At 39.5% G+C, this 24,319-nt stretch overlaps 1 protein-coding gene across 7 annotated transcripts in view; it reads right to left on the bottom strand.

The window, feature by feature from the left end:
- The window catches only part of atp8b2 (ATPase phospholipid transporting 8B2), a 30,547-nt gene that overhangs the window by 1,253 nt on the left and 4,975 nt on the right, over positions 1 to 24,319 (bottom strand). The window contains exons 2-29 of one of the 7 annotated variants that reach the window (XM_041988247.1): positions 22,157 to 22,224; positions 17,232 to 17,290; positions 16,998 to 17,111; positions 14,430 to 14,528; positions 14,231 to 14,292; positions 14,039 to 14,111; positions 13,661 to 13,731; positions 13,471 to 13,550; positions 12,764 to 12,922; positions 12,589 to 12,677; positions 12,176 to 12,372; positions 10,057 to 10,177; positions 9,689 to 9,776; positions 9,570 to 9,604; positions 9,323 to 9,482; positions 9,041 to 9,229; positions 8,181 to 8,296; positions 7,749 to 7,913; positions 7,412 to 7,523; positions 6,932 to 7,037; positions 5,551 to 5,794; positions 5,200 to 5,383; positions 3,252 to 3,475; positions 3,070 to 3,153; positions 2,420 to 2,665; positions 2,167 to 2,305; positions 1,291 to 1,421; positions 97 to 705 (exon numbers count right to left, since the gene is read on the bottom strand). In XM_041988247.1, the coding sequence (XP_041844181.1) occupies positions 97 to 705; positions 1,291 to 1,421; positions 2,167 to 2,305; positions 2,420 to 2,665; positions 3,070 to 3,153; positions 3,252 to 3,475; positions 5,200 to 5,383; positions 5,551 to 5,794; positions 6,932 to 7,037; positions 7,412 to 7,523; positions 7,749 to 7,913; positions 8,181 to 8,296; positions 9,041 to 9,229; positions 9,323 to 9,482; positions 9,570 to 9,604; positions 9,689 to 9,776; positions 10,057 to 10,177; positions 12,176 to 12,372; positions 12,589 to 12,677; positions 12,764 to 12,922; positions 13,471 to 13,550; positions 13,661 to 13,731; positions 14,039 to 14,111; positions 14,231 to 14,292; positions 14,430 to 14,528; positions 16,998 to 17,111; positions 17,232 to 17,290; positions 22,157 to 22,181 (3,981 nt within the window). In that variant the 5' untranslated portion in view covers positions 22,182 to 22,224. Of the gene's footprint in view, positions 1 to 96; positions 706 to 1,287; positions 1,422 to 2,166; positions 2,306 to 2,405; positions 2,666 to 3,069; positions 3,476 to 5,199; positions 5,384 to 5,550; positions 5,795 to 6,931; positions 7,038 to 7,411; positions 7,524 to 7,748; positions 7,914 to 8,180; positions 8,297 to 9,040; positions 9,230 to 9,322; positions 9,483 to 9,569; positions 9,605 to 9,688; positions 9,777 to 10,056; positions 10,178 to 12,175; positions 12,373 to 12,588; positions 12,678 to 12,763; positions 12,923 to 13,470; positions 13,551 to 13,660; positions 13,732 to 14,038; positions 14,112 to 14,230; positions 14,293 to 14,429; positions 14,529 to 15,380; positions 15,441 to 16,997; positions 17,112 to 17,231; positions 17,291 to 19,885; positions 20,587 to 22,156; positions 22,225 to 24,319 lie in introns of those variants that run through there. The other 6 variants (XM_041988246.1, XM_041988248.1, XM_041988251.1 and 3 more) reach the window with 6 other exon arrangements.

The following is a 24,319-nucleotide window of genomic DNA, read 5'->3' as shown; positions in this document are numbered from 1 at the left end:
AATGAGAGAGAAATGAACTATTAGCTTAGTCTTAAAAGAGTTATATTGATAAAACAGTGACACAAAGGTGTGTATTCTTCCGTATTGGTAGCTGACCTGCACAGTCCCCAGAGAGAATGTCACGCCTCCAGCAGAGTCTATCCCATGGGGTCTCACTGTAGTAGTGGTTAAGATATCAGCACTAACGGCTTGAGCTGAGCCCTGAGGTGCAGCTGCCACTGAAGATGATGCTAAAGCTGCTGGGGTTTGTATGAAAGATGAAGGGTCAGTCTGCATGTTCAGAGCTGGTGTTGAGACTGTTTCCTCCTCAATAGGCGTTTCTAGTGAGCCGCCCAGAACAGAAGAAGAGTTTGAAAGTGGTGGAACCGACCCGGTGACACTGCTGGGCATCGGGCTGCACTCCCCTGAAGCACATGATGGTGTGTGAGTCTGAATATTTTTCTTTCTGCGGAGTGTGTCGATCCAACTGGAGCTGTGTCTGGAGGCAAAGGAAGCCAGGGCCAAAGAGGAGAGTCTCATGTTTTTTCCTGAAGTGATCAGCTCTCCGAAACCTTCTTGGTGAGCAAAGGCGTACCCTGACCTCCTGGAGCCACCGCGAGTGCTCAGACGGCCTTCTGACAAACTGCCTGCACCACGCCAGGCACCTCCGGTGCTGCAACCTGCCGGCTTCCGTCTCTTCTTTCGCACCAACTGAGTGTAACGTACCTGAAAATGGACCAACAGGAAGGAAGATTATTTTTTAGATTTGTTGACATAATTGTATCACAAATTATAACATAACTATTTTTTTTGTTATATGACCTTTAAATAATCACCTTTATTCATTAGCTACTACTATTACTACTACTACTACTACTATAGTTGGCTCTACATGCATGGAACTATGTACTCTATATAAATCTTAGTCATTATCTGACGTTCATCTCATCGAAACCTAAAATGTTTCAATGTGTGTTTTCAATGCAAATCAAAAGAGAAACGTCCTCACACCCCCCTTCACAGCTGCTTCGTTTGACTGCTTGACACAGCCTCACACTGCTCTCACATGTATATATTAAAAAACAACTTGTTTCAGTGAGGTACACTGATTTAAGTCAATATTTACACAGGATTTAGAGTGCACGAGGCCAGTGACGATAAGCATGAACTTGTCCCACACACTCACATGAACAGATTTTACATGCACAGCTGGCTTTAGTCTGCTTCAAACTGACATGCTGGGAAGACAGTAACACATGTTGCAATGAAAACCATAAACCCATCGGTATTACAAATTTTGTGTTTTCTTACGGTGTCTGAGAGCTGAGGCTTGAGGTCCAGTTTGAGGAAGCGGAATGCCAAAACTGGAACTATGCATATTGCTGCTGCAAGCGCAATAGTTAACCACACGACAGGCTGCAGTAATGTGCTCTGGGCACTACCTGTACTCACAAACATATACAGACACAAACATGAGCACATGTTCTTTAAATCAGTGGTTCTCAAGCTTTTTGAACCACGACCCCCACAAAAACATATGTTGGTGTTCGTGACCTCCACTCCCACGCAATGACTTAGTAATTAAATGTAAGATATATCCAAAGGGTCATCCTGCAGCCATCCTCTAAATGTAAGGCTGGAAAACTGTCAGAATCTTCATAAATGAGAATGAAGTGGTTATTGGTAGTTCACTGCTGGGACATAACACCTATATGCCCAAAATCAAATTCAGATTGTTAATATGGCATGTGTACTAACTTTGTTGTTTACGTGTTAATGTGTTAAAAAAAAATAATGTACTAATTTCAAAGATGTATCTCTTCATTAATGGTTTCATTTAGACACATCTGGTAAAAATCCCAAATCTATTTGATAAATGTAGGCTATATATTTTTTACAATTATCTGGCGACCACCATGGAGGTCCCGACCCCCAGTTTGAGAACCATTGCTTTAAATGTTAATTATTTTCATAGTGTCACTAGTGAAGTGAAATTATTTCAAACTACATACAATATCAAAAGAATTTTGTTAGAAACAACAAATATTTCTAAAATATACAGTTTACTCATATTTAACATCAACATTACAGATTCAAACTTGTGACTCATGTGAAGGATCATAAAATACAAAAATAAAGTGTTTGTGTAGCTGAAGAATACACAATATACAAAAGCAGGGGACCAACCTACGAAGTGGAACTGACTGGGAAAGATCCTGAAGAGGGTTTGGCTGTGCAGAGCAAACATGATGGTGAAATAGGCGCCCACGGAGCCCCACACAAACACATGGTTAATGACTGTCCAAAAGCCAGTATCAAGAGCAATCTGCCAAACAGACATGTAAAAACACAGCAGAGGGGTGTGATTGAAACACAACAGCCATTAAATATGGCCGATGCCTGCTATGAGAAAAGGTATTACCAACCTGGGTTTTCTCACCTGTACACTCACCACTATAACCAGCGCTGTTGCTGTGGTGACTGCAAATGTCTGGTAGTCGGCGAGAGGCACTCCAGTGCTCTGAGTGGCATCGGACAGCATGGTGTAAGGGACAAAAAAAAGCACCACTGAGGTGTAAATGCCCTGGGTGATGCAGATGAAGAACTCTCTCTTGTTAAAGAGGAGGTTGAGCTGTCCGGGCTCATAGAGTTTAGGATACTCCAGACTTCTCTGATCTGGAACATCCTGTAATAAGAGGGGAAGTGAGAGACCCTAGATGCTAAAAGAAGAATGTAACAAGTACGTGGTTTGGTGGTTTAAACAAAATGCAAACATAAGCATACTACATAACACCAGAAAATGCCTCCCAAACCCAAATTTCACTGAGGACTCTCCAAAGGGATTAATAAAGTATTTCTATTCTAAAAGAAGCCTTATTCACACAAGAGTACTATTATCTAGGAACCTCTTAAGATGGATGGGACAACTGCATTAGAAATGGGTGTGATTCCTAAACAAATCATTCTTTTTTTCTTTTCTTTTTAAATTTCTTTTATCAAAGCTGAAAGTCTCCATCTTTCAACTTGACTGCTTCATTTCAGCCCCAGGTATAGGCTAGCAATAATACAAAATGTATTAAATTAAAAGACCTGATCAAATATCCCCATGGCCAGCACAGGGAGGGAGGTGTACACAATGTTGTAGAGTGTGATGAAGTACTGATCATACACCGTCTACAACAAAAAGACAAACACAAACACATGCACAAACAGTCAAAATCACAATTAAGGCTCCTAAAGTTTTGATTATTGATGTTACATTTTGCTCTGACCTGGGCAGAGAAGCCACAGAAGAAGCCAAACCAGAAGTGCACCATGGTGAAGGCAAAGTTCTTGTAGAAGAAATAGCAGAGGAAACGGCACATGCGGAGGTAGGACCAGCGGCCGTGGACGAGGAGGAGGCGTTGGAGGAAGCGGAACTGGGCGAAGGAGTAATCGCTAGCCAACACGGCCTGGATCCCCTCCTGACCAGAAATACCGACTCCAATATGAGCACCTGAGGTTGAACAGAAGAGAAAGTCAAATTGCAATGTAATAGGGAAAACTGAACATTTATTTTAGATTTTACTGACAGGGTTTTTTATAAAAAAAAAACAAAACCAAAAAACAAAACTAAACTAAACTCTTTTATAATCTGATAAGGCACAGTTCTTAAAGCAGTTTATGTGTTGCAATTTATTTATGCTTAGATATATGAATGTCGCTGTTTGCTATTAATGCTAAAAGATACAGGAGACATCTGATACCAGACAAAGCAAGTGGCCTTTTGAAGGCCTAACCCTGGAATTACCAGGTGAGAGGCAGGGTCCACCACTGACATCGCAGGACCAACACAGAGAGGCAAACAACCATTCACACTCAAACTCCCTCCTAAGGATTATTTCAGTGACCAGTTAACCTAACATAAATCTTTGGACTGTGGAGGAAGCTGGAGAACCCAGAGCAAACCCATGCACACACTGGGGAAACATGCAAACACCACACAGAAAGACCTGATTCTAAACCCCTCCTCCCCAGCTGAGGCTCAAACCAGTGACCTTCTTCCTTTGAGGCGATAGATAGATCTAATCACATCAAATCAAAGATACTTTGATACTAATCTTCAGAGTCACAGCTTACATTTTTAACATGGTGATACCGGTCTTTTGTGTCTTGAGGTAAATCCATGTGTTTAAATTCAAGGCATCCCTGACAACGAAACACCTCTTTACTGCTTTGGGATGCTAATTCTGCCATCCTGCTCTTATTAGTGACTGACTTGATGAATGTACCACGTTGTTGGTGTAGACTTTAGTTTCTATTAACTCACTGATGGTTCTGTTTGGTTTACTCAGCCTCATAATGGGCCACAGAGAGTTACATCGATAACTCTTTAAAAAGTTACCAGCTCCAAAATGTGTTCAACTAACCTTTATGCATAATTATTGCCTTAAAAAGAAAGAAGAAGAAGAAGAAGAAAAAAAGAATATTTCTGACATTAAAACAACAGAAATCACAGGATGTGAACCAATCACTGAGCACAGATTGCATTCCTCTTTGTAAGTGCGTAAATTCATTTCAAGCAACATGCACGTAAACATGTTGACATGTTGTAATGCCACAGAGAAAGACAAAAAAAATGTGACACAACACTTACAAAATAGTATGACAGAGGGAGAATTAACTCTGTTAACAACTAGAGTTATCTAATTTACTTTATGGCTAGAAATGAACTCCTTACAGTTATATCACCATTATTTATCACTAATTAATGCTAATCCCTAATTAAGAGATTAGATACATATACTGATGGAAATATTTAAAATCTGACTAAAAAGTACTGAAGACATAAGTATTTTGGTACCATAAGAATTTAAAACTAAATTGAAAGTTATTTGGATTTATGAGTGTTTGTCCTCACCGATTGAGTTAATGAGTTTGTAATGAGTGGTCAGTCTGCCAGGGTTCAAAAGGACTAACGTCACACTAAAAACACAAGAAACAAGTTCCTAACTTTATGAGGACGTTGCAATCAGTGCAACATTTCTACTTGTAACACCATGTAAACAACCTCTAAAACCACTACTTCTGCTGAGAATTTCCATTGCTTAAAGGTAGATACAGCACACACATGACCGAAACCAACTTCTCTCTTTCCCTCCAGCTCAACTATAATCCAGTTATACTGCTTCCTTTTCTCTATTCCACCCTTCATGCATTGGTCCTTCCTGCACAACTCACTTTTGATCATGCTAACATCGTTAGCGCCATCTCCTACAGCCAGTGTGACAGCCTTCTTGTGTTTCTTGATGACTTCCACCACCTGAGCTTTTTGGAGAGGGGTGACCCTGCAGCAGATCACTGCTTTGCAAGCACATGCCGTTGAGACAAACTCTGCCTCCATGTCTGCTTCGAGTGCATGAGCCTATCAGAGGGCAGGGAAGAGACGTGAGAAGTCCATGACAAATATGTAAAACATACAATTTGCAGTTTGCAGTAAGAAGTTTTTTTTATTCATATATGATATATAACGCTTAAGTTGCATGCTGATTTTGTGTACAGTATATGAGTGTGAGGGCATACTATTCATACCAGACTGTGACCACTGATTACGAGGGCAAATTCTCCAGAGATGCTGTCTATTACATGAGTGGGAGGTAAAGGGACAGGAGTGCACTGTAGCTGTTTTCCTTCTCTTCCTTCAGCAGCACCATCTCCTCCTTGTCCTTCTTTGTACCCGTTACCCATGAAATGTGCCTCTGCCCATCCTTCCATCCCGTCCGCTTTCCCCCCATCTCTGGCTCGTGACAGCTCAATCATCCTTTCTCTCGCCCTCCTGCAGAAGAAAACACATCAAAACTCATCCTGTGGTTAAATGAGAATAATACAGAGCCAATAGGTCAAGTGTTGGAACTGAGAAAAGTCTGGACAGGTGCATGTTGCCACTCTGTTTCACTCCCATTGCTACAACACCCAGTAAGCATTCAGGAACCGAGGAGACCAATACCTGAATTGTAAAAATTGCTTTCCTGATTTATATAAGATTGAAGCTGATCAACTTTTTAGGACTCAGCTTGTTTTTTTTTTTTTTTTTTTTGTTTTGTGTTTTTTAGCTATTCCAGCTGTCATTAGCTGAAAGACAGCTACATCCTGGACAGGTCGCAAGGAACTGAATTTAATTCTTTCATTCTTTTATCTCAGCTGTCTACACTGAATGTTTTGCAATACCCATTCAAAAGTGTATTTTTTCTGTTTTGTGAATAGATTAAAACTAAAAGTATGAAATATAATATTTACACAGGTGTTCAATTCATTCATAGTTACTGGAAGCATATTTGGCAACAACGACAGAATCAGGTCTTCTTCCCCTTCTTCCCCAGCTTCTTAGTTTTGCTGGGCAGCTTTTTTCTTGAAAGTCTTTTTGTAGTATTTAGAATAGTAAAAGTTACTTTTAGTTTTCATTACTATTTTTTTTTCTTTAGTAATCTTGCATCTTTCTTCAGATTCAGATTTTTCCCTTACATAACCATGCCCTAAAGGTCAATGGACACTTCATGACTTGATCTTAAATAATGTAACAACTTTTTTTTGTTTTGCTAAATAAAAATGACTAAAATCTGTTACTTTTACTAATTGATACACTTGATTCAGTTAAAGTCTGAAATGAGACAAGATTGGAGCCCTTGTCAAAAAAAATCCCACAACTTTACCACTCTTAAAAATAAATTTAAAAAACAGAAACTTTACAGCTTAAAAATAAAATAATAAATAAATAAATTAAATAAATTAAAAAGCAAAGCACTGGGCATTGTTCAGTGATTCTCAGTAGTTAAAAACACTGTGCTACCACACCTACTCAGTCCGATCATGCATGTACTTCTCAATTTATTTTTATTCAAGTCCTCTCTCATGTTACTTGAGGTCCTCTACTACACAGACAGACTGGGGGAACCATCCACAGAAACAAACTGACCTGAGATCTTGTCGTACACCCTGGACTGTGTGTCCACTGATGATGAACACCTCGGTCATTTCATCTGTCAGCATCTTACATGAGTAACCTATGTTGACGGCTGTTTCTATATGAAAGAAAAACGGAGATAAAAATATTTTAGTTGTACTTTTGTTTCATTTACTGATCAAACTGTAGACAACTTATTTGTTCTATCCACTCATCTGACAGTAGTTACCCTGTTACTTCTGTAACACGAACCCCACGTGTCTCTTTAGTTATTAAACATTCAGTCTTGCATGATAATATTTATTTGTTATGGATTTCCTTTTTCCAGCAAAAGTCCTGAATAAGAGAGCGGTGTACTGTCTGTTGTTTGGTTGTATTGGTTGTATAATCAGCTAAAACCTCCCCATAAAGATGTGGTTCATAATTTGCACTTTTCAACAACAGCAAGCAGACTAGGTTCAGGAGACAGGTGTGTAAATATGCATATCTCACCCTGCTTGTCTCCAGTGAGAACCCAGATCTTGATGTTGGCCAGAGAGAGCACAGCAATGGTCTCTGGGACACCTTCCTGTAGCTTGTCCTCTATAGCTGTGGCACCTAGGAGCTACAAACACAAACATGCATGTAAAAATTCCTGCAATAACACTAAAAGAAAATTTAGGAATAGCTTAACAGCCAGAACTCCCGACAAAATATAGAGATACAGCCTACTATAACCAGGTTCCCCTTTTCAAATCACAAGTCCAATTTTGCTTGATAGGATAATGCATATTTAATGTAATAAGGAATTGGGTCAGAGAAAGAACGTGAAAGTGAGATGAGAGACTACCATCATATCTTGTTCTATCTTGTCATAAGCTGCAGCCAGTCTGTCTTCCCTGTAGTCCGTGGCCTTGTCGGCGAAGCGGTGGCTCTCCGACCAAGCCTCCCACTCGTCCTCCGAAAGGTCCCTGTAGGCCACAGCAAGTGTCCGCAACCCATCCGCTGCGTACTCCTAAAACAAAAAATAAACACACAAACATATCTGTTGCAGGCTTGATTTAAGATACACAACATTCATTTTAATGTGTTACTTAAAACTGTTTTTATTTTTTTATTTTTATTTACCCTGTTAGTAAAAAACATGCTTGTGGTTATAGAAATTAACTAATCAGCAGACATAGATAAAAACTAATGCTGTTAAAAGCTCATTTTGAGTGAAAGACACTAGATGGCAGTGGAGCTCCACCCAGTGGTTTTAAAAGGTTACTTGTTTACTCACATTAAGGTGGTCTGAGGTGATAGTCATCAATTCCTGGTTACAGGGGTGGAGTCTCTCTAGCAGAACAGTATCAGCTCCTTTACAGTACAGACGGATCCTGCCCTCTGGATTACGCACTAAAAAATAAATTACAGAACTCCGATGAGTTTCAGAAAACTCCATCAACTTCTAAACACCCAGGATGGATGTATCATTTCAATTTACCACAGGATGTCTATCAACGTCCTGCCACACTACTGATGCAGTTCAGGCAACAAGTATTTTAGGCTACTTGTCAGCCCCTTATAAGAGGGCAAATCCCAGGAAGAATCAGTGAAATCTCAAAAGAATTCGTTTTGTTCTTGCAGTGAGAACAGGCTGCAGCAGATAGTAATTTAACAAATATGTTCCCTTATAGAAATAACTAGGGTAAAAACTTATAACCTTTAATAAACCTTAAAAAGGGAACTACTGATGATGCTATTGCTGTAGTATTGGTTCCCCAAAAGGATTTTGGACCATATTTGACCCAGAGATGTCACACTCTCATGTGATCAGGGGCAATGCAGATCAAAACACAGTTCACAGGGTCACCTGGAAGCAGTATGGTCTGTTCACATCCTCTATTCAGATCATAGCTAGATGCCATTTACAGAACGTTACCCACATTTTCAGTTTCTCTCCTTTCTTTTTATCATATCTAACAAAGCTGGCTCAACATAGACCTCAAATAAAAACACAACAAAAAAGACAAATATAGACATAAATGGGCACCAGTTTCCATTTTTAGTGTGTAAAAAAAGATATTTAGTTTTAATCATTTTACATTCCAAATTCATACTAGTAATCCCCAATTTACAAACAGCATCCCGCCTCCTCACCTATAACAGACATCCTCTTGCGTATGTTGTTGAAGTCCAATATGGCGAGCAGCGAGTAGGTGACAGTTTGGCCCATCTCTGTGGTGGTAATCGTCCCAGGTGTTCGAGAGCGGAACACAAAGCCGAAGTTTCGAGCTGCCGTCACCAGGGCGCCCTCATCTGGAGACTGAGCCTTATAAACGAGCTCTCCTGTGCAGACCGATGAAACAATGTTTAGACAATAAATATGGAAAGGGTGCTGTGTTTCACTCCTCTGGCTCATGTTTCACTCCTCTGGCTCACCCTCGGTCTTCTCCTCACTCATAACGGTGTGACAAAGGGAGAGCAGACGGAAAAACTCTTGAGTGTGCGAGTCCCCCACTTTCACCGATTCCAGAAGCTTCTCGTCATAAAAGCAGAAGTCCGGGTCCGCCAGGGGGTTGAAGGGAGTGAAGTCCAGCCTCTGAAAATGTACAGTAGAGCATGAGACTATGATAATACACCATGTTATGGTGATAGATGTTGTATTTAGAAAAAAAAGGCAACCTACCTTTGGCTGTGTTCCCAGTGGATCTGTTACTTCACCTGGCATTAAAACAAGTTCCAGATATGTAAGACTTGTGTATGTTTTGTTACTGTGTATGTGCATTTGCTTGTGTATCTACTTACCATAATGTTGTCCATTGATGGAGCATTTGTTGAAGCTCATGATGTTCTGAGTGAGAGTTCCAGTCTTGTCACTGAAAATGTACTCAACCTAAAGATATGCAGTTCCACAAAAATATTGTTGATTAAAATCTATGCTTTTATGAAACTTCAGCAGCTTTCTTCTCTGGACAATCAGCCCCAGTTGCTCCAGAGTTGTTCCCAGCACAGAGCCAGTCTTCTGAATTAGTTTGTTCAGTTTCTTTAGGTCAGTTACTGCAGAACAATTAGATTACCTTTTAAAATATTTGGGATATGATGAATAAGCACCAGAAAAGGAGAAAGGTATGTAACATGCATGAAACATGAAGATTCACTATCTGACTGCTCACCTGGCCCAGCTCCTCGTTCAAAGTGGTGGTCCTGGCCTCAGCTGCTGTATTACACTGTGAGCAGAACATCTGCTGGTCCCAATTAATGAAGTAGCTGTGGCCCAGCCTGATCACCTCCACACTGATGTACCAACACATGAGAGAGGGTTCTAAATGCAGTCTAGTTAAAGTCACATGAATTTGAAAAACACCAGTAAAATGGCACAATGATGTAACTTCCATATGCAAACACATGGTTATAATGTTCAGTTGGTATTTGTTATTAGTCTGTTTAATTCAGTAGCCCCTTGTCAGATATCCACACGCTAGTCAAACTGGGATCTGAGGGCTAACAGAGCTGTGGTGCAGACTCTGAAGCAGTGGATTCAAAATCGTCAAGCAAAGAAAATGGTTATCAGGGTTTTTTCTGTTGTTTCTATCCTTACTTGTGTGGATGTCTCTGCAGAATAATATAAAAATGTCTTAAATTAGGCAAATATATATCTTATATCTATACAAATCTAAGTAAACTTCTAATCCTGTCTTGGTTACAGTTTTACAAAAGTTTGTACATCACTGCACATCTACAGCTGTGAAAGAAGTACACCATCTGTCAAATCTAAGGTTTTCATATTAAGAAATCCAAGAAGTCACATGGTGCTTATAAGGTCTTAAAATTAGAAAAGTTTGAACCACCTTTAGCAGCAATAACTTGAGGCAATAAGTAGGACAATACCAGTTTTACATCATTGTGGTGGAATATTGGCCCACTCAGTACAATCCAAGCAAATTTAAAATGTTGCTTCGGTTCATTTAGGTTTGCTGACATTTGATTTCTGCTTGTGAATAAACCTCGATGTGGAATGATGGTTTGCTTTTAAATGGCTTTATAATGGAAAAAGCAATAAATGCAGTTAACCTGTTAACTTAGATTTGTGAACCGTGACTCAGCCACACCTCTTATACCTGGTTCACCCACTTAGCACTACTGACTCGTTCTCTCGACCACTCCCTATTCCTGTTCTCATTCACCCTCCCTCATCCATTTGTTTTCCTCTCTTTCCTCCCCTCATTCCTTCCTTCAAGCATTCATTCTTTCTTTCTTTCTCCCTTCTCTTCCGATCCATCCTTCCTTACTTCATCCATCTTGACCCTTCAATGCTTCCTCCCCTTCCCTCATCCATTCATCCCCTCTTCCTTTCCCTCCAACATCAATAATCCAATCAGCCCTCCCTCTTTCATCTCTTCATCTCTTCTTACCCCAACATCTATACATCCTTTCCTACCTTATCTTTCCCTCCCTCATCCATCCTCGTCCCTTGTCCATTCATTCTTCTAACTTTTCTCCTCCATTCTTCTGTTTGTTCTCCCCCTCCTTCATACATTCTCCCCTCTGCCTCATCCATCCTTCCTCTTCATCTCTCATCCTTTACCCTATCTTGACTTTTTCTTGCCTCTCTTCATATTTTTTATTTGTTTCTTGTTTGTTCAAGGTACCATCCCCCACAGTGAGTCTCCTCCTCCCAGCCTTAAAACCTGAGACATCTTAAATAAAGCAATTTTTGCAAATTCCCATAACTTCAGCCATACCTTAACTAAAACCAGAAAGCCCACATTGAAGTGTGGTCCTTGCTAGTGAATCTTTTTTGAGATCATTGCTGATGTCTATCCTCCTTGTGTTAACAGACACTTAAATGTTCCAGATTTGAAAACTGCCAAAACTTTTACAATTTGTGAATTTTTCACACATTGTTTCAGAAAGTCAGCCTAAGCGATCTTAACCAAAGAATGACGTAGTGCAATACATCTTGTGTTGTTCATCTGAGGTTGTCTTTACCTAAATCATAAAAGCTGGAAATGACCAGATGATCTTTTTACATGTCACAATATGTAAACCTTAGAACTGAAAGAGGGTGTACTTTCTATCAATGAAAAACAGGGAAAAATATACTTTAAAAATTACAGCAAATTTCCATGTGGTTAAAAGACGTTTCATCCGAGGTAAATATGTTCATGTCTGAACTTTCTTGAAACATGTTCAACATGTTTATATGTTGTGGCTTACACTGTTATTGCTACATAGTTTGAATAATAATAAAATAAATAAACATAAATAAATAAATTTGCCACTTCTCCCTACCTGACATAAAGAGAGATTGGCACCACTGTGTTGAGAATGATGACATAGGACCAAAATGAGAGGAAGGCTGAGAACAGGAAATTATCCACAGGAGGGTCCCAGGGCAGGTAGCTCTGAAACAATGATCCCACCTCTCTCTCCCATACGGCATTACCCACGGCCAGGATCACACCCATACACACCAGAAAGCCAAAAATCTAACAGGGATGTGCAGTCAGAAACACAGATATAGCAGAGTAAACAAGACAAGGGTCTGTATGATGTTTAAACAAATATCTTACAGATGGATCTGTGGTTTAAATTAGAATAGAGTGTATTACTAGAGTGGATATGTGAAACTAAATTCAAGCCAAATGAGCTCATGTCCTAAAATAGTTTTGATCCATGAAAGTGAGAGGTTTGGGGTGTCCTACCCAGAGGACCAGAGTGTTCATTAGGCGATCGATGCTTGTACGCTTAAATTTGGTGCGTCCGCTGTTCTGCATTAGCTTTGTATCCGGGCCTGAGATAGAAACAGAAGAACAATGATTTGTTACATTCATTTAACACATTAAATACATTAATCTCAATACAAACACACACACACACCTGCAAAGATGACCAGGCCATAGCAGGCCTCAGTGTTGCGGAGGACACATCCTCTGAGCAGCATGTTCTGGTTAGTCAGGGTGTATTTCTTGTCTCTCCAGTACAGTGTCCCGCAAAAACGGTCCAGCTTGTTGTTTGGAGGCTCACACACCACCTCGCCTTCACCCAGAGGAGTGTGGTAAAAAAAAACAAAAAAAAAAACAAAAAAGAAAACACCCACAAATTTGATTTAGATGCTGCTGCAGTATAATTAACCACCAAAACCAATTACTCTAAGATATGTATAAATATGATCTAGACTTGAAATCATCATGCTGCTGTCATACACAAAAGTGCACACACACTGCAGAGGTGGAAACACACTCCTCTTGTAAGATGATATGAGGCAAAGTGTGAGTTGATTTGCTGCAGTAATGCTTTTACATGAACAGGTGAGGAGTGTGTTAGCATGCTTTGCTGACTCAAAGCTCTTTCACTGGTGGGTGGGTGATGATACGCTGTCATTCTGTGGTGGCAGAAAAGGACAGAAAATGTGTGTGTGGGTGAATGTTCTGTGTGTATTTTCCATTATTTATGTGCAATGATGTGTAGGAGGGAAAGATTTAAATACACACTTAGGCACATAATGAAAACCATTAACCTTCCTATCCCTAAGATAGATGAATGTAACGAAACCGAGAGAAGATAAGTTTGTCTGAAAATCTCACCGTCAAATGAAGCCAAGTTGTTCGGGTCACCAAGCTCAGCTGTCACCGAGACAGACTGACGCACCTTCATATTGGTCTCTCTGTAAGATAAAACAACACACAGCAATTTTAATGTAGTGTCCTATTGTTTCAGCAGACTGTAAAGAACGTTGACGTTGAGTAAACGATGATGTGTAGTGTGTTTTCTGACCCGTCAAGCTCGGCTGTCTCAATGTAACACAGCCCGTGAGGTTCACTGCTCGACAACAGGAGCAGGTCAGCCTGAAAACAGATAGCTGACGTTAGCATTCGCTGCATGCCACATACACAGCACAGCTGCAGAACTGATCAAAGCTCAGATGACACAGCGATGATAGTTTGCATCTTTTACTATTACCAACAAATGCAAGCTAGTGATTAACTGCGGCCGCATCATCCAATGAAGCAGATAATGTAATAAAATCCATTTAGCATTGAAGCTTTCAGACTACTAATGTATTAGATGTTAAAAGCTATCTTGTTCAAATAGAAATCTTGACCCTGCTGGACTACTGTGTTATGCACTTTACCGTGTTGTTTGCACACTTACTGCCACAAACTGGTTGTTTTCCAGTTTAATTATATCACCCACTCGAACATTCATCCACTTTTCATTCTGCAGCCTACAAACACAAATCACATGAACAGCTGCTGTGAAATTATTACTTAAGGAACCAAAACACAACACAACAAGAAAATTTAGAGGCAACAACTCAGGCAAGCTTTAGCTGTCATGACTTACGAGCCTCTGATGAGGACCTGAGACTGACGATTGTTCACCTGGTTGTCGCTCTTGTGGCGAAACTGCAGCAGACATAGAGTAGAGCAGGTTGTTTTTTACACAGGTAATGTGGTAATGCAATACACTTTCACTACAAGTTCAAACAGCTACAGATAATGAGTCTTTGTGTCTGTGACAGTGGTGTGGAAAATACGCTCACATAGTCATCTGTTGCATCCTTTACTGCAGTGATGCTCAGCACCAGAGCTAAAGGCACGATGGTTGTGAACCAAGACAGGGAGGAGATTTGAGGTATCAACTGAAACAAAAGCAAAGACAGTGTAATTTTTAGGTTACTCTGAATGAAGATACAGGTAGGGTCTTGTACTAAGAACCTGCTCGGCTAGCACTGGATGCTAGAAACACATTATAAAGATTGAACTCTGAAGTTGGACAGACATTGAATTGTTTTTTTGATGAAAAAAAAAAAAGTTTCTACTGGTATCTGTAAGAGAAAATTATCAAAATAATTTGATAATTTGTTAACTATGGTCTTTGTCAAAGTAAAATAAATGATAAAGAAATATATAATATACATTGTTGAAGAACCAGTTTAGGACTTAAACAGAGGTGACAACAACCTCCAACACTAGACATGCATTTAATTTCGGTTACTTAACTACATAACTTAAACCTAACTCAGCAGACACTAGGATTAGGTCATGTTGGTATTCCACATTGTGACATCAGCACTGGCATGAGGCACTGGCAATGACAACACTAATATGTTTATTACTTGACAATATAACTTAAAAATAAAACCAATAAAATACCAAAATCATACAAATGCCAATATTGTAATATGTCCTTCTATGACAGTGACATCTAATGCTTGTACTTACACTGAATCACCAACCTGATAACTGGCTTTCAGACAAAGAAACGGTGTCTATTGATGCTGATTTGCATGCTCATAGGTGTACTTTTTTCTTTTCATTATTCCTCATTACATGTTACTAATGCTAAAGGTTAATGTTGCTGGCAAGAACGACTTCCTGTCCAGTTCTGAGTTGCAACAGAGTTGAAGAACTAACTGAACATCCTTTTAATGTGTTAAGTAATGTCTGTGCAGCATTCTTCTTTGTATTAATAATCATGGTGCATCACTTACTGGTTTGAGGTTGATAACTTCCAAACTCACCACTGTGATTTGATTTAAAAAGCTCATCTTGGACTGGTTCAGTCAAATCTGGAAAATATGTTCACAGGACTCAAAGCCATTATGCTCTGGGCTGTTGTGATTTTTATAATTTGACTGTTCCTCATGTGTGTGCAAGCTTGGCAAAAGAACATTTAGTTTTGCTGCACCATCATAATGAAACAGGCTACTGAGAAAGCATTGTGAATGAGATCTCAGTGGGTTTTATCTGGTTAATTAAAAGTTATATATCATCTTCAATGATGACAGCTAACTCTGCTAAACTGTAGGTGCAAGTGCTGGCATGAGAATGTAGAGAAGGCAACATCATTAAATTTACAAAATACAATTGAGCCAAATAAAATAATTGAGTATGTTGATTTGTAAGAAATTAAACTTTGTTTTTAGTTTGGTTACAGAGTAATTTTAAGCTCTCAGGTTTTAAAAGGAGTTAAGTGAGCACTAAAAATGTAGAGTTTTCACATTCTAATAAAGAGAGTAGAGTATAATCTTTAATGTGGGGCTGAAATTTAACACCCACACAAGTGGCTTTGTTAGACTGTACGTAACACCACAATCCTGAAACACATCTACAGTGCTAAAATGATTAGCAGATTTGTTTTGTTTTCCACTCATGCAAGAGCGCCACTATTTGCTCATTTACAGTAAACCATAAGACAGAGCTAATGTTGAGCTTTGTATTATTCCTGTAACAAATTAAAGCATAAAACAAACTGGGGTTTAAACATACTGGTGACAAAATAGAAAAAAATCAGAGGGATCCTAAAACCAGTAAGATTCAGCTTCTGGGAACCATAAATGCTTGTGAAACTTTCAGTGTGGACCACAGTGGCGGGCTGATTAACCTCTGACTCAAACCACAATGTGAAATGAATAAAAAATGAATAAATTATAAAATAACTTTCTGTGGTTGTACAAATTGTTCATATAATGTTAGAGTTGGTAAGAGTGAAACATTTAGCATTGATCACTTCCTCTATCTGATTCTCATAAACACAAAGCTGTAAAATAACGTCCACTGACAATTTTTCATTCAGAAAGCTCCCACAAAACTGATTAAAGGGAAATTACGCTGATTCTGAATGTGTTTTCAGTCTTCATTTTAATTTGCTTGTCCCCATTTCAATCATATAATTCCACCAATCACTGGTGCACATTCTTCTGTGGTATAACCTGACACATAAAAGCCTAACTACGCTCTGCATGTGCACATACAAAGAGCCTTTGCCACGCAGCTGGATTTTAGCAAAGCTCCATGTTATTACAATTAAAGCATTCAGCATCCAATGCTAGCAGTTACAGGTGGGTTTGAGATGTGACAGTGGTAAAATAATACCATTATATATTTATTGGCTGGAGCCACTTGACACACTTTATATGAGTGGTTGATGTTTGCTCAAAAAGTGATGGTCTGCCTTTATGCACATCTGCGCATTATTTTTTAATTCCCTGCCTTTTTCAACACAGTTTAAACTGGCCATGTTGCTGATTGTTCCATATGATGTCCTTTATTTTGTGTTGTTGTGTTATAACAAATGCAGGGATTTTTAACCCATCTCCTCTACTCACCTGTAATATGAGCAGGAATAGGAAGTAGGTATTGGCTACTTCCTGGAACTGCTCAAACAAGTTGACAGGCAGAAAAGTGATGACGTTGTACTTTGATGTCATGATGCAGTTACTCTGAATGAAGAGCGGAAAACACAGAATTAAGAGGTCTAATTATATTTGAAGTGTTGCATAATTTTATGGCAATGTCTATATTTTTGGACACGTACAAAAGGAAACAGCAGGTGCTCTTACCGCATACTGAAACTTTTCGTTGTATTCTCTGTCATTGGCTTTGACCTTTCTCTCCTCCTCTGCAGAAACACACAGCACAAAATGGGTTGATGAGAGTCATATGGCATAAAAAATAAATAAATAAAAAATACTAATAACAATTTACTTCTGATCCTTAATCTGTTGCTTCTGATAATAGACAGATGTTCAGTCTGGTCAAATACAGGTTAAATTCTGTTCTAAGTTAAAGGGAACTCAAACTGAAAGTAAGATTTCTTCTTCATATGTGAAAACCTCTCGCCCACTGACCCTGCACTTTATCTTCTCTCTGTTTTCAGGTTTGCATTTGTGTTGATGAAAAGGTTTGGTAGTTTCCCTCCACCTTCACAACTACCGGTAGACTCTCCACTAACAGTGATGAGGCTGCTTCTCATATAACTGGCCTGTTTTTACACAGGACTGCACACAGTCCACACACACTTAGGTATGCTGTAAATGTCAAGATCAAAGCGTGTTGTATGCACAGAGATATCGTTGCACTAAAACAACAAGATCCTAAATAGACTTTGGGTTAATGACTGAGAGGTGGCGAGGTGCCACAGGAAGGGACATCACGCAGCAGCGCTCAAACGCTCTCATACAGACAAAGACACTGTGGTTTCCTGTGTTTCTGCAGCACTGTAAAGTCCTCTCGCCATGTACGGCTCATAACCTAAATCTTTGTCCCTGCAGTGCTCAGTTTCACCAAACAAACAGGCCTTTTAGAGTGATCCAATAAGGGCTCCACTTCATTGTTGGTTTTTAAGACAAATGTGTTGCAGTAAATAAGCTAAGGTCGACTGAAGACCAGCTGTGCTGTTGTCACAGAGGATTTGTTAAAACAGAAACGTGTGTTGCAATATATTTAAAAAAATCAACAAACTCATTGGTGGATAAAAAAATAGTAAAAACATTCTTGTTTAAATTACTAATAATTGTAATATTTCACCAGGCTGTGTTTTAATGGAAGCGTGTATTATGGTGGGGAAAAAATCACATTAAGGGTGAAGAGTTTTGGGGCTTCAACAAGTGTTAATGCAACTGCATGACAAAAATTCATTCAAGAGAGGAAATGTTTTCCTAAACTTTGATTAGTATACCATATCAAATTGCATGTGTTTGCATTAATGCCTGTCCCTCAAAATCTATCCATTCTCCCAACACTTTCTCCTCCTCTTTCTTTTCTCTGCTCTACCTGAAGGTCATCATGTTGTAAGATCTGTCTGACATGCAAAGCTCAGACTGTGAAGAGGGCAAGATGCCCCTGCTGGATAAGCACTGAGGCCTCCAAGCATCTGATGTCAAGGCTGTCTGTTCAAACCACTCCTGAGCCAGCTGACCAACTGTTTAGCAAATTGCTCACTAAGTGTTAACAGCTCTGACAACTTCAAGGGCAGCAAAAGCCCTGACACAGACTTAATACTATACAGGAAGTCTATATAAATCTAAAAAAGCTTCATCGCTGTGAAACCATTAGTTGGAAATTTACTATGGGCTTTTGGTTTGCACAAAATTTCAGGCAATAAGGAACAAATATTGATTTATTATAAATACATTTATGTTTATCTAAAAGCACTCATTTTGATTTTCTCCCCCTCCTGTATCTTTAACACTCTTCCCCTCATGGCTAGACACGTGAGCCAACAAGCTACTGAACTGAAACGCCTTATAGCTCCATGAGCAACACGCTCACAACAGAGACTAAAGTCATAACAGTAATGACCACAGGGTCCAGTCAGTCTTAATTAGCGGGAAAAGCTAATGTCATTTCCATGGCTGAATTTAAGTCAGATTCATATCAGACTCTGCAGAGAAGTGATCATCACTGACTGTGGCTAATCCTATTAGATGAAAAAAAACTTCTGCAGTCATGCATACACATGCACCTAAGTGTGCAAACTCATAGTTATCAAATTCGTTGGAAACAATGCCAGTGACACAGAGGCAGACTAATGGAACAGAGGTCAAATGAAGGTGCACATCCAGTGTGATTTGTGATAGTTTAGCTATACGGAATAAGGATCCAGCCAAAGCTGAGCAGTGGAGACTGGCGCCTGGAGGATTGATCAGTGTCTCAGCAGCAGAGACAAGGACATCAGCCCCTTATTTACAAAAAAATCAGTTAAACTGTTTTGCTTACACAGGCACCTCAAATACAGATTTGCTGTCAACACTTGGCATGAAAACTGCAAAAATCTGAATCATGTTTCACAGGTTAACACCTATTTATGCAAACATAAAACAGAAGCCACACGAGCCAAAGAAAGCTCATTGGCAGTTAAAAGGCACAAATACAGTAACTACAGAAACTATTATTTCACTCTTGATAAATCCTGGCAGTTGATGGTAATTTTTAATACAGTACATGTGACCATTCAGTGATTACAGAACCAGCTGAGATAAACTGGTAAGGTATCTAATGGGGGAAAAAACGTGTTTTGCATACATGTAATACGATGAGGTTTGTATTTCAGACACATGATGGAGTGAGATGAAGATGGAATAAAACTTGGACTCAGTTGAGATATAAATAAGAGATGGTGTTTATTTAAATAATGTACAAACATCATTTTGGTGGTGATGATGACAGTCACAGTTTAATCAGGTGATCCTCTGAACCACACACAAACACGTACCTGTCTGCTTTTTTTTCGATTTCCTTCCATGAACTCTTTCCTTTTTCTTTCTGTTGAATGGGAGAACCAATGGAAACCATTTCTCCGGGATGTCTTTTAAAACTGTCATTTTTAAATTTCACACTGTGAACTTTCCTTGGAAGTGCCCTGTTGCAGTGACATGATCGACCCATCCGACCGTCACATCTCCGCAATGACGCGTGGTTGAAGATCCTGTTCCAACTTCAGTCAAGCTGGATTAACAGGACCCACCCCATCCCTTCTTCTCTGCCCTATCCAAATGCGCACACGTGGACACTCGGTGCGTGACTTGCTCTGATTTCTCTCCCTCCGTCCGCAAAAACGCTGAGGTCATTTTGGAAAAGGGTCACGGAACGCAGACTGCTTCAGACCTGCATGTTTTTGCAGCTGCGCTGCTGCTGAAACGTTGCAAACCTCTAACTTGATTTTGCACAAACCACATCAGCACAGTGTCTGTGAATCTGCAGCCTCAAAAATCGATTGAGGCTGCATCAAGTCTCATCCACAACATAAACACCGTCCAATGTGGGCATTACGTAACCACATTGGCCACGTTGGCGTTACCATGGAAACTGCCTCTGCAATGATCCCACTTCTGAGCTAAGTCAACGGTGTCCCATTTTGAATAGGAGAGCGCTGATCTTTAGAGCCAAAGTATGGAATTAAGAGCCAAAATGTCCCGGACCGTATTACTCTCGTTAGGTGAAAGAAGGAGCGCCGCAGTGGGCAGGGCCAGACGGTGCCTCAGCACGTGCTGATTCTGCGAGTCTCGTGCCTGATCCCATACATTCAGTTCCAAACACTTCTTTAATACACTTAATACACGTGCACCAATCACGATGATATATATGTGCATATATATATATATATATATATATATAACATCAAGAACAAGAGCATCATCTAGAACATTAGCCTTTCCTTCTGGGCATTTTTATTTTCATTTGATTTCAACATTTACCGCATTTACAATAAAAACCTCATGTAAACTGCAGTCAGAGCAGGCTTTATTATAATTTAATGCTGAGATGTGAGAAAAAAAAATCCTCACCTTTTGTAAAATGACCCCTTTTCCAAGTGGCAAACTTTGTGGCATTTGGAGTTCAAATACATACAAGTTTAATGACCTCATTAAGATTTAAGTGGATAATTTAATGTTAAGTTTATACCTTAGTAACCTTGCTTCCTTGTGTTTACATAGTATTATGAAGCAGGTTACTATTTTTCTACAGCAGAATGCAAAGTTTTACTTAAATTTTCAAGAGAGTGGCAAAGCACTAGTGGCTTATAGTGGTTTAAGTAAACAACAAATGGCAGTTAACAGAAAAACTGAGATGTAGACGTGGCAGTAGTGTACTTTTATAATGCATAACACGCTCAACCTTCATGTATGATCGGCTACTGGAAAATCACTTCTGCTTTTTCTCCACAAAATTCAACATTAGAAATTTGCAGACGAATGTTTAAACCGACCTAAAAAAGAGAAAAAGTAAAATATTTCAGCTGAAATGCATAAAGATGTGATTTATGAAATGAGAATGGAGAATCGTAAAAAGAACATCTCTTTAAATTTTAAGCATGCAGATGGATCGATCATGCTCTGGGCTTGTGTTACTGTCAGTGGCACAATAAACATTTTACTGAAGTACATTCAGTTAAACACCAGCAAATTATAGATACAAACTGACCCTTTTTACCACTAAGATTTTGGTTTGTTTTCCTATTTATTTCTGTATATTGATATCAGTTTCAGTGTATAGAAATAACAAAGAAATATCAAAACAAGTAAGTCCTTGGAGGGTTTTCTGCAACCTGTTTAAATATGAAGACCACACCAGATGTTCAGTAAGAAAGTGCTACCGCTTTCACTGCAGACTTATTTCAGTTCCTGCACATGGAGTAAATACATGACTGAATTTAAGCTTTTTCTCAGCATGCACATAATGCATCCTTGAGAACTTAACACGAACTAAAGACAATCAGATGGAAGTCTATACCTCATATATCCTCTGTGAATTTATACTTGTATAATCTTGTAACTCTGCACTTTTCAACTACAATCAAGTCACCACTCCTTTTAATAACACAAGGTAAAAGGCAACACTGTGAAGGATTTTATGGACTGCCCCACAAGCGAGATACCCATTTTCTTCCTTATTTTTCAATCATAATCTAGCCATGTGACCACTAACTCTACTGCAAACAGTTTAACTGCACAGGTGATAAATATGTTTAATAATAGAGGCTGACCTGGAGGAGGTGTCTTTCTGAACATCTCCACTGTGCTGGCGTCCTTTTGCTATGGCCCATGAGATTGTCTGCAGAGGGAAAGAAGAGGAGGTGAAGAAGACAAAAGCAATATAATCATTTAAAAACATAAAAATAAAATAAAAACTGAAGAGAACATAGTGAAGACTGAAGGGGTGAGTTTACCTTTGACAATTAAATAGTTTTATGTATCTATCCATCCATCCATCCACCTATCTATACACACATGAATGAAAAACCTACAACCAGGTCTTCTCTTGAACACCTGCCCTATCAGGGGGTTCAGCCAATGAGCTTGTCACTAGTTTTAAAGCTAAAATGTTAAATATTATGGATGCTATTGCTCCTATTAAGGTGAAGGTTGTCTCTGGAAAGAAAAAGTCTCCGTGGAGAAATTCCACACTGGTGAAGCATGGAAAAAGAAAGTGTCGGGAAGCCGAGTGCAGATGGAGAAAATCAAATCTACAGGTTAATTATGACATGTATAAAGAGAAACGCAAGAAAGTCCTATTTCTCTGACATTATTAGCAAAAACTATGATTATGCTCGGGTCTTGTTCGCTATTGTTGACAGGTTAACAAACCCTCCTGTGTCAGCAGCACCTGAACTTTATTCCACCACTGCCTGTAATGATTTCGTCATATTTTTCACAGAAAAAATCCAAAATATCAGACAAGTAATTGGTTTATCAACAGACATACTGTGTCCACTAAAAAAACAGTTTAAGCACCATGACACAGTTTAATCCCATTAACAGCAAAGATCTGGGCGGCATCTTATGTCAGCTGAACTCCTCATCATGCTGCTTGGACATCCTGCCCACCGGTTTCTTCAAAAAGGTCTCAAAGACTCTGGAGCCAGATCTGTTACAGATTGTGAACTTATCTTCAATTTCGGGCATCTTCCCAGAGCTTCTAAAAACAGCTGTAATCAAACCTCTGCTAAAAAGGGACAATCTAGACAAGACACAAATGAGCAACTACAGGCCGATCTCAAATCTTCCATTTCTAAGTAAGATTATGGAAAAAGCTGTTTGTCATCAGCTAAATGACTTTTTAATACAAAATAACTGCTATGATGTCTTCCAGTCAGGTTTTAGACAGCACCACAGCACTGAGATGCTCTGACCAAAGTCATTAATTACATATGTTTGAATACAGATGATGGAAAAGTGTCAGTCATAGTCTCACTGGACCTCAGTGCTGCATTTGATACAGTCAACCACAATATATTGCTTAAACAACTGGAGAACTGGGTTGGCCTCTCTGGCACTGCACTACACTGGTTTAAATCTTATTTAGAGAATAGAAAGTACTTTGTGTCAATAGGTAATTTTACATCTGAGCAGACAAGAATTACATGTGGAGTTCCCCAAGGTTCCACCCTGGGGCCTCTTCTGTTTAACATCTACATGCTCCCACTGGCACAGGTTACAAAGAAAAACAAAATTAGTTACCAAAGCTATGCAGATGACACACAGATTTATATTACAATGTCACCAGGAGACTGAGGCCCCGTCCAGGCTCTTGGTAAATGCATTGAGGAGATTAATGCTTGGATGTGTCTGAACTTTCTCCAGTTAAACAAAAACAAAACTGAAGTGATGGTCTTTGGAGCCAAAGAGAAACGATTACAGTTCATCACAGAGCTTCAGTCTATACAACTAAAAACCACCAACCAGGCCAGAAATCTGAGTGTATTGATGGACTCAGACCTAAACTTTGAGAAATACATTAAGGACTTCCAAAAGTCAGCCTACTATCACCTTAAGAATATATTAAGGGTAAAAGATCTGATATCTCAGCAGGACCTGGAAAAACTAGTCCATGCTTTCATCTTTAGTCGGCTTGAGGGGACGGTGCTGGCCCCCCTCCTCTTCACACTCTACACCTCAGACTTCTGGTATGACTCAGAGCTGTGTCACATCCAGAAGTTTGCAGATGACACAGCCACCTTGGGGTGTATCAGGGATGATGGAGAGGACGAGTACAGGAATCTGGTCAGTGACTTTGTCACCTGGAGTCAGATGAACCATCTCCAGCTTAACACCTCAAAGACTAAGGAGCTGGTTATTGACTTCAGGAAGTCCAGCCCAGAACCACGTCCAGTGACCATCAGGGACGACAAGGTGGAGATTGTAGACAA

Source organism: Melanotaenia boesemani, chromosome 6, assembly GCF_017639745.1.
Source record: "Melanotaenia boesemani isolate fMelBoe1 chromosome 6, fMelBoe1.pri, whole genome shotgun sequence".
NCBI classification, from domain to species: domain Eukaryota; kingdom Metazoa; phylum Chordata; class Actinopteri; order Atheriniformes; family Melanotaeniidae; genus Melanotaenia; species Melanotaenia boesemani.
Note: the sequence above shows the minus strand (reverse complement) of the source record. Positions and strands in the feature narration are given on the sequence as shown.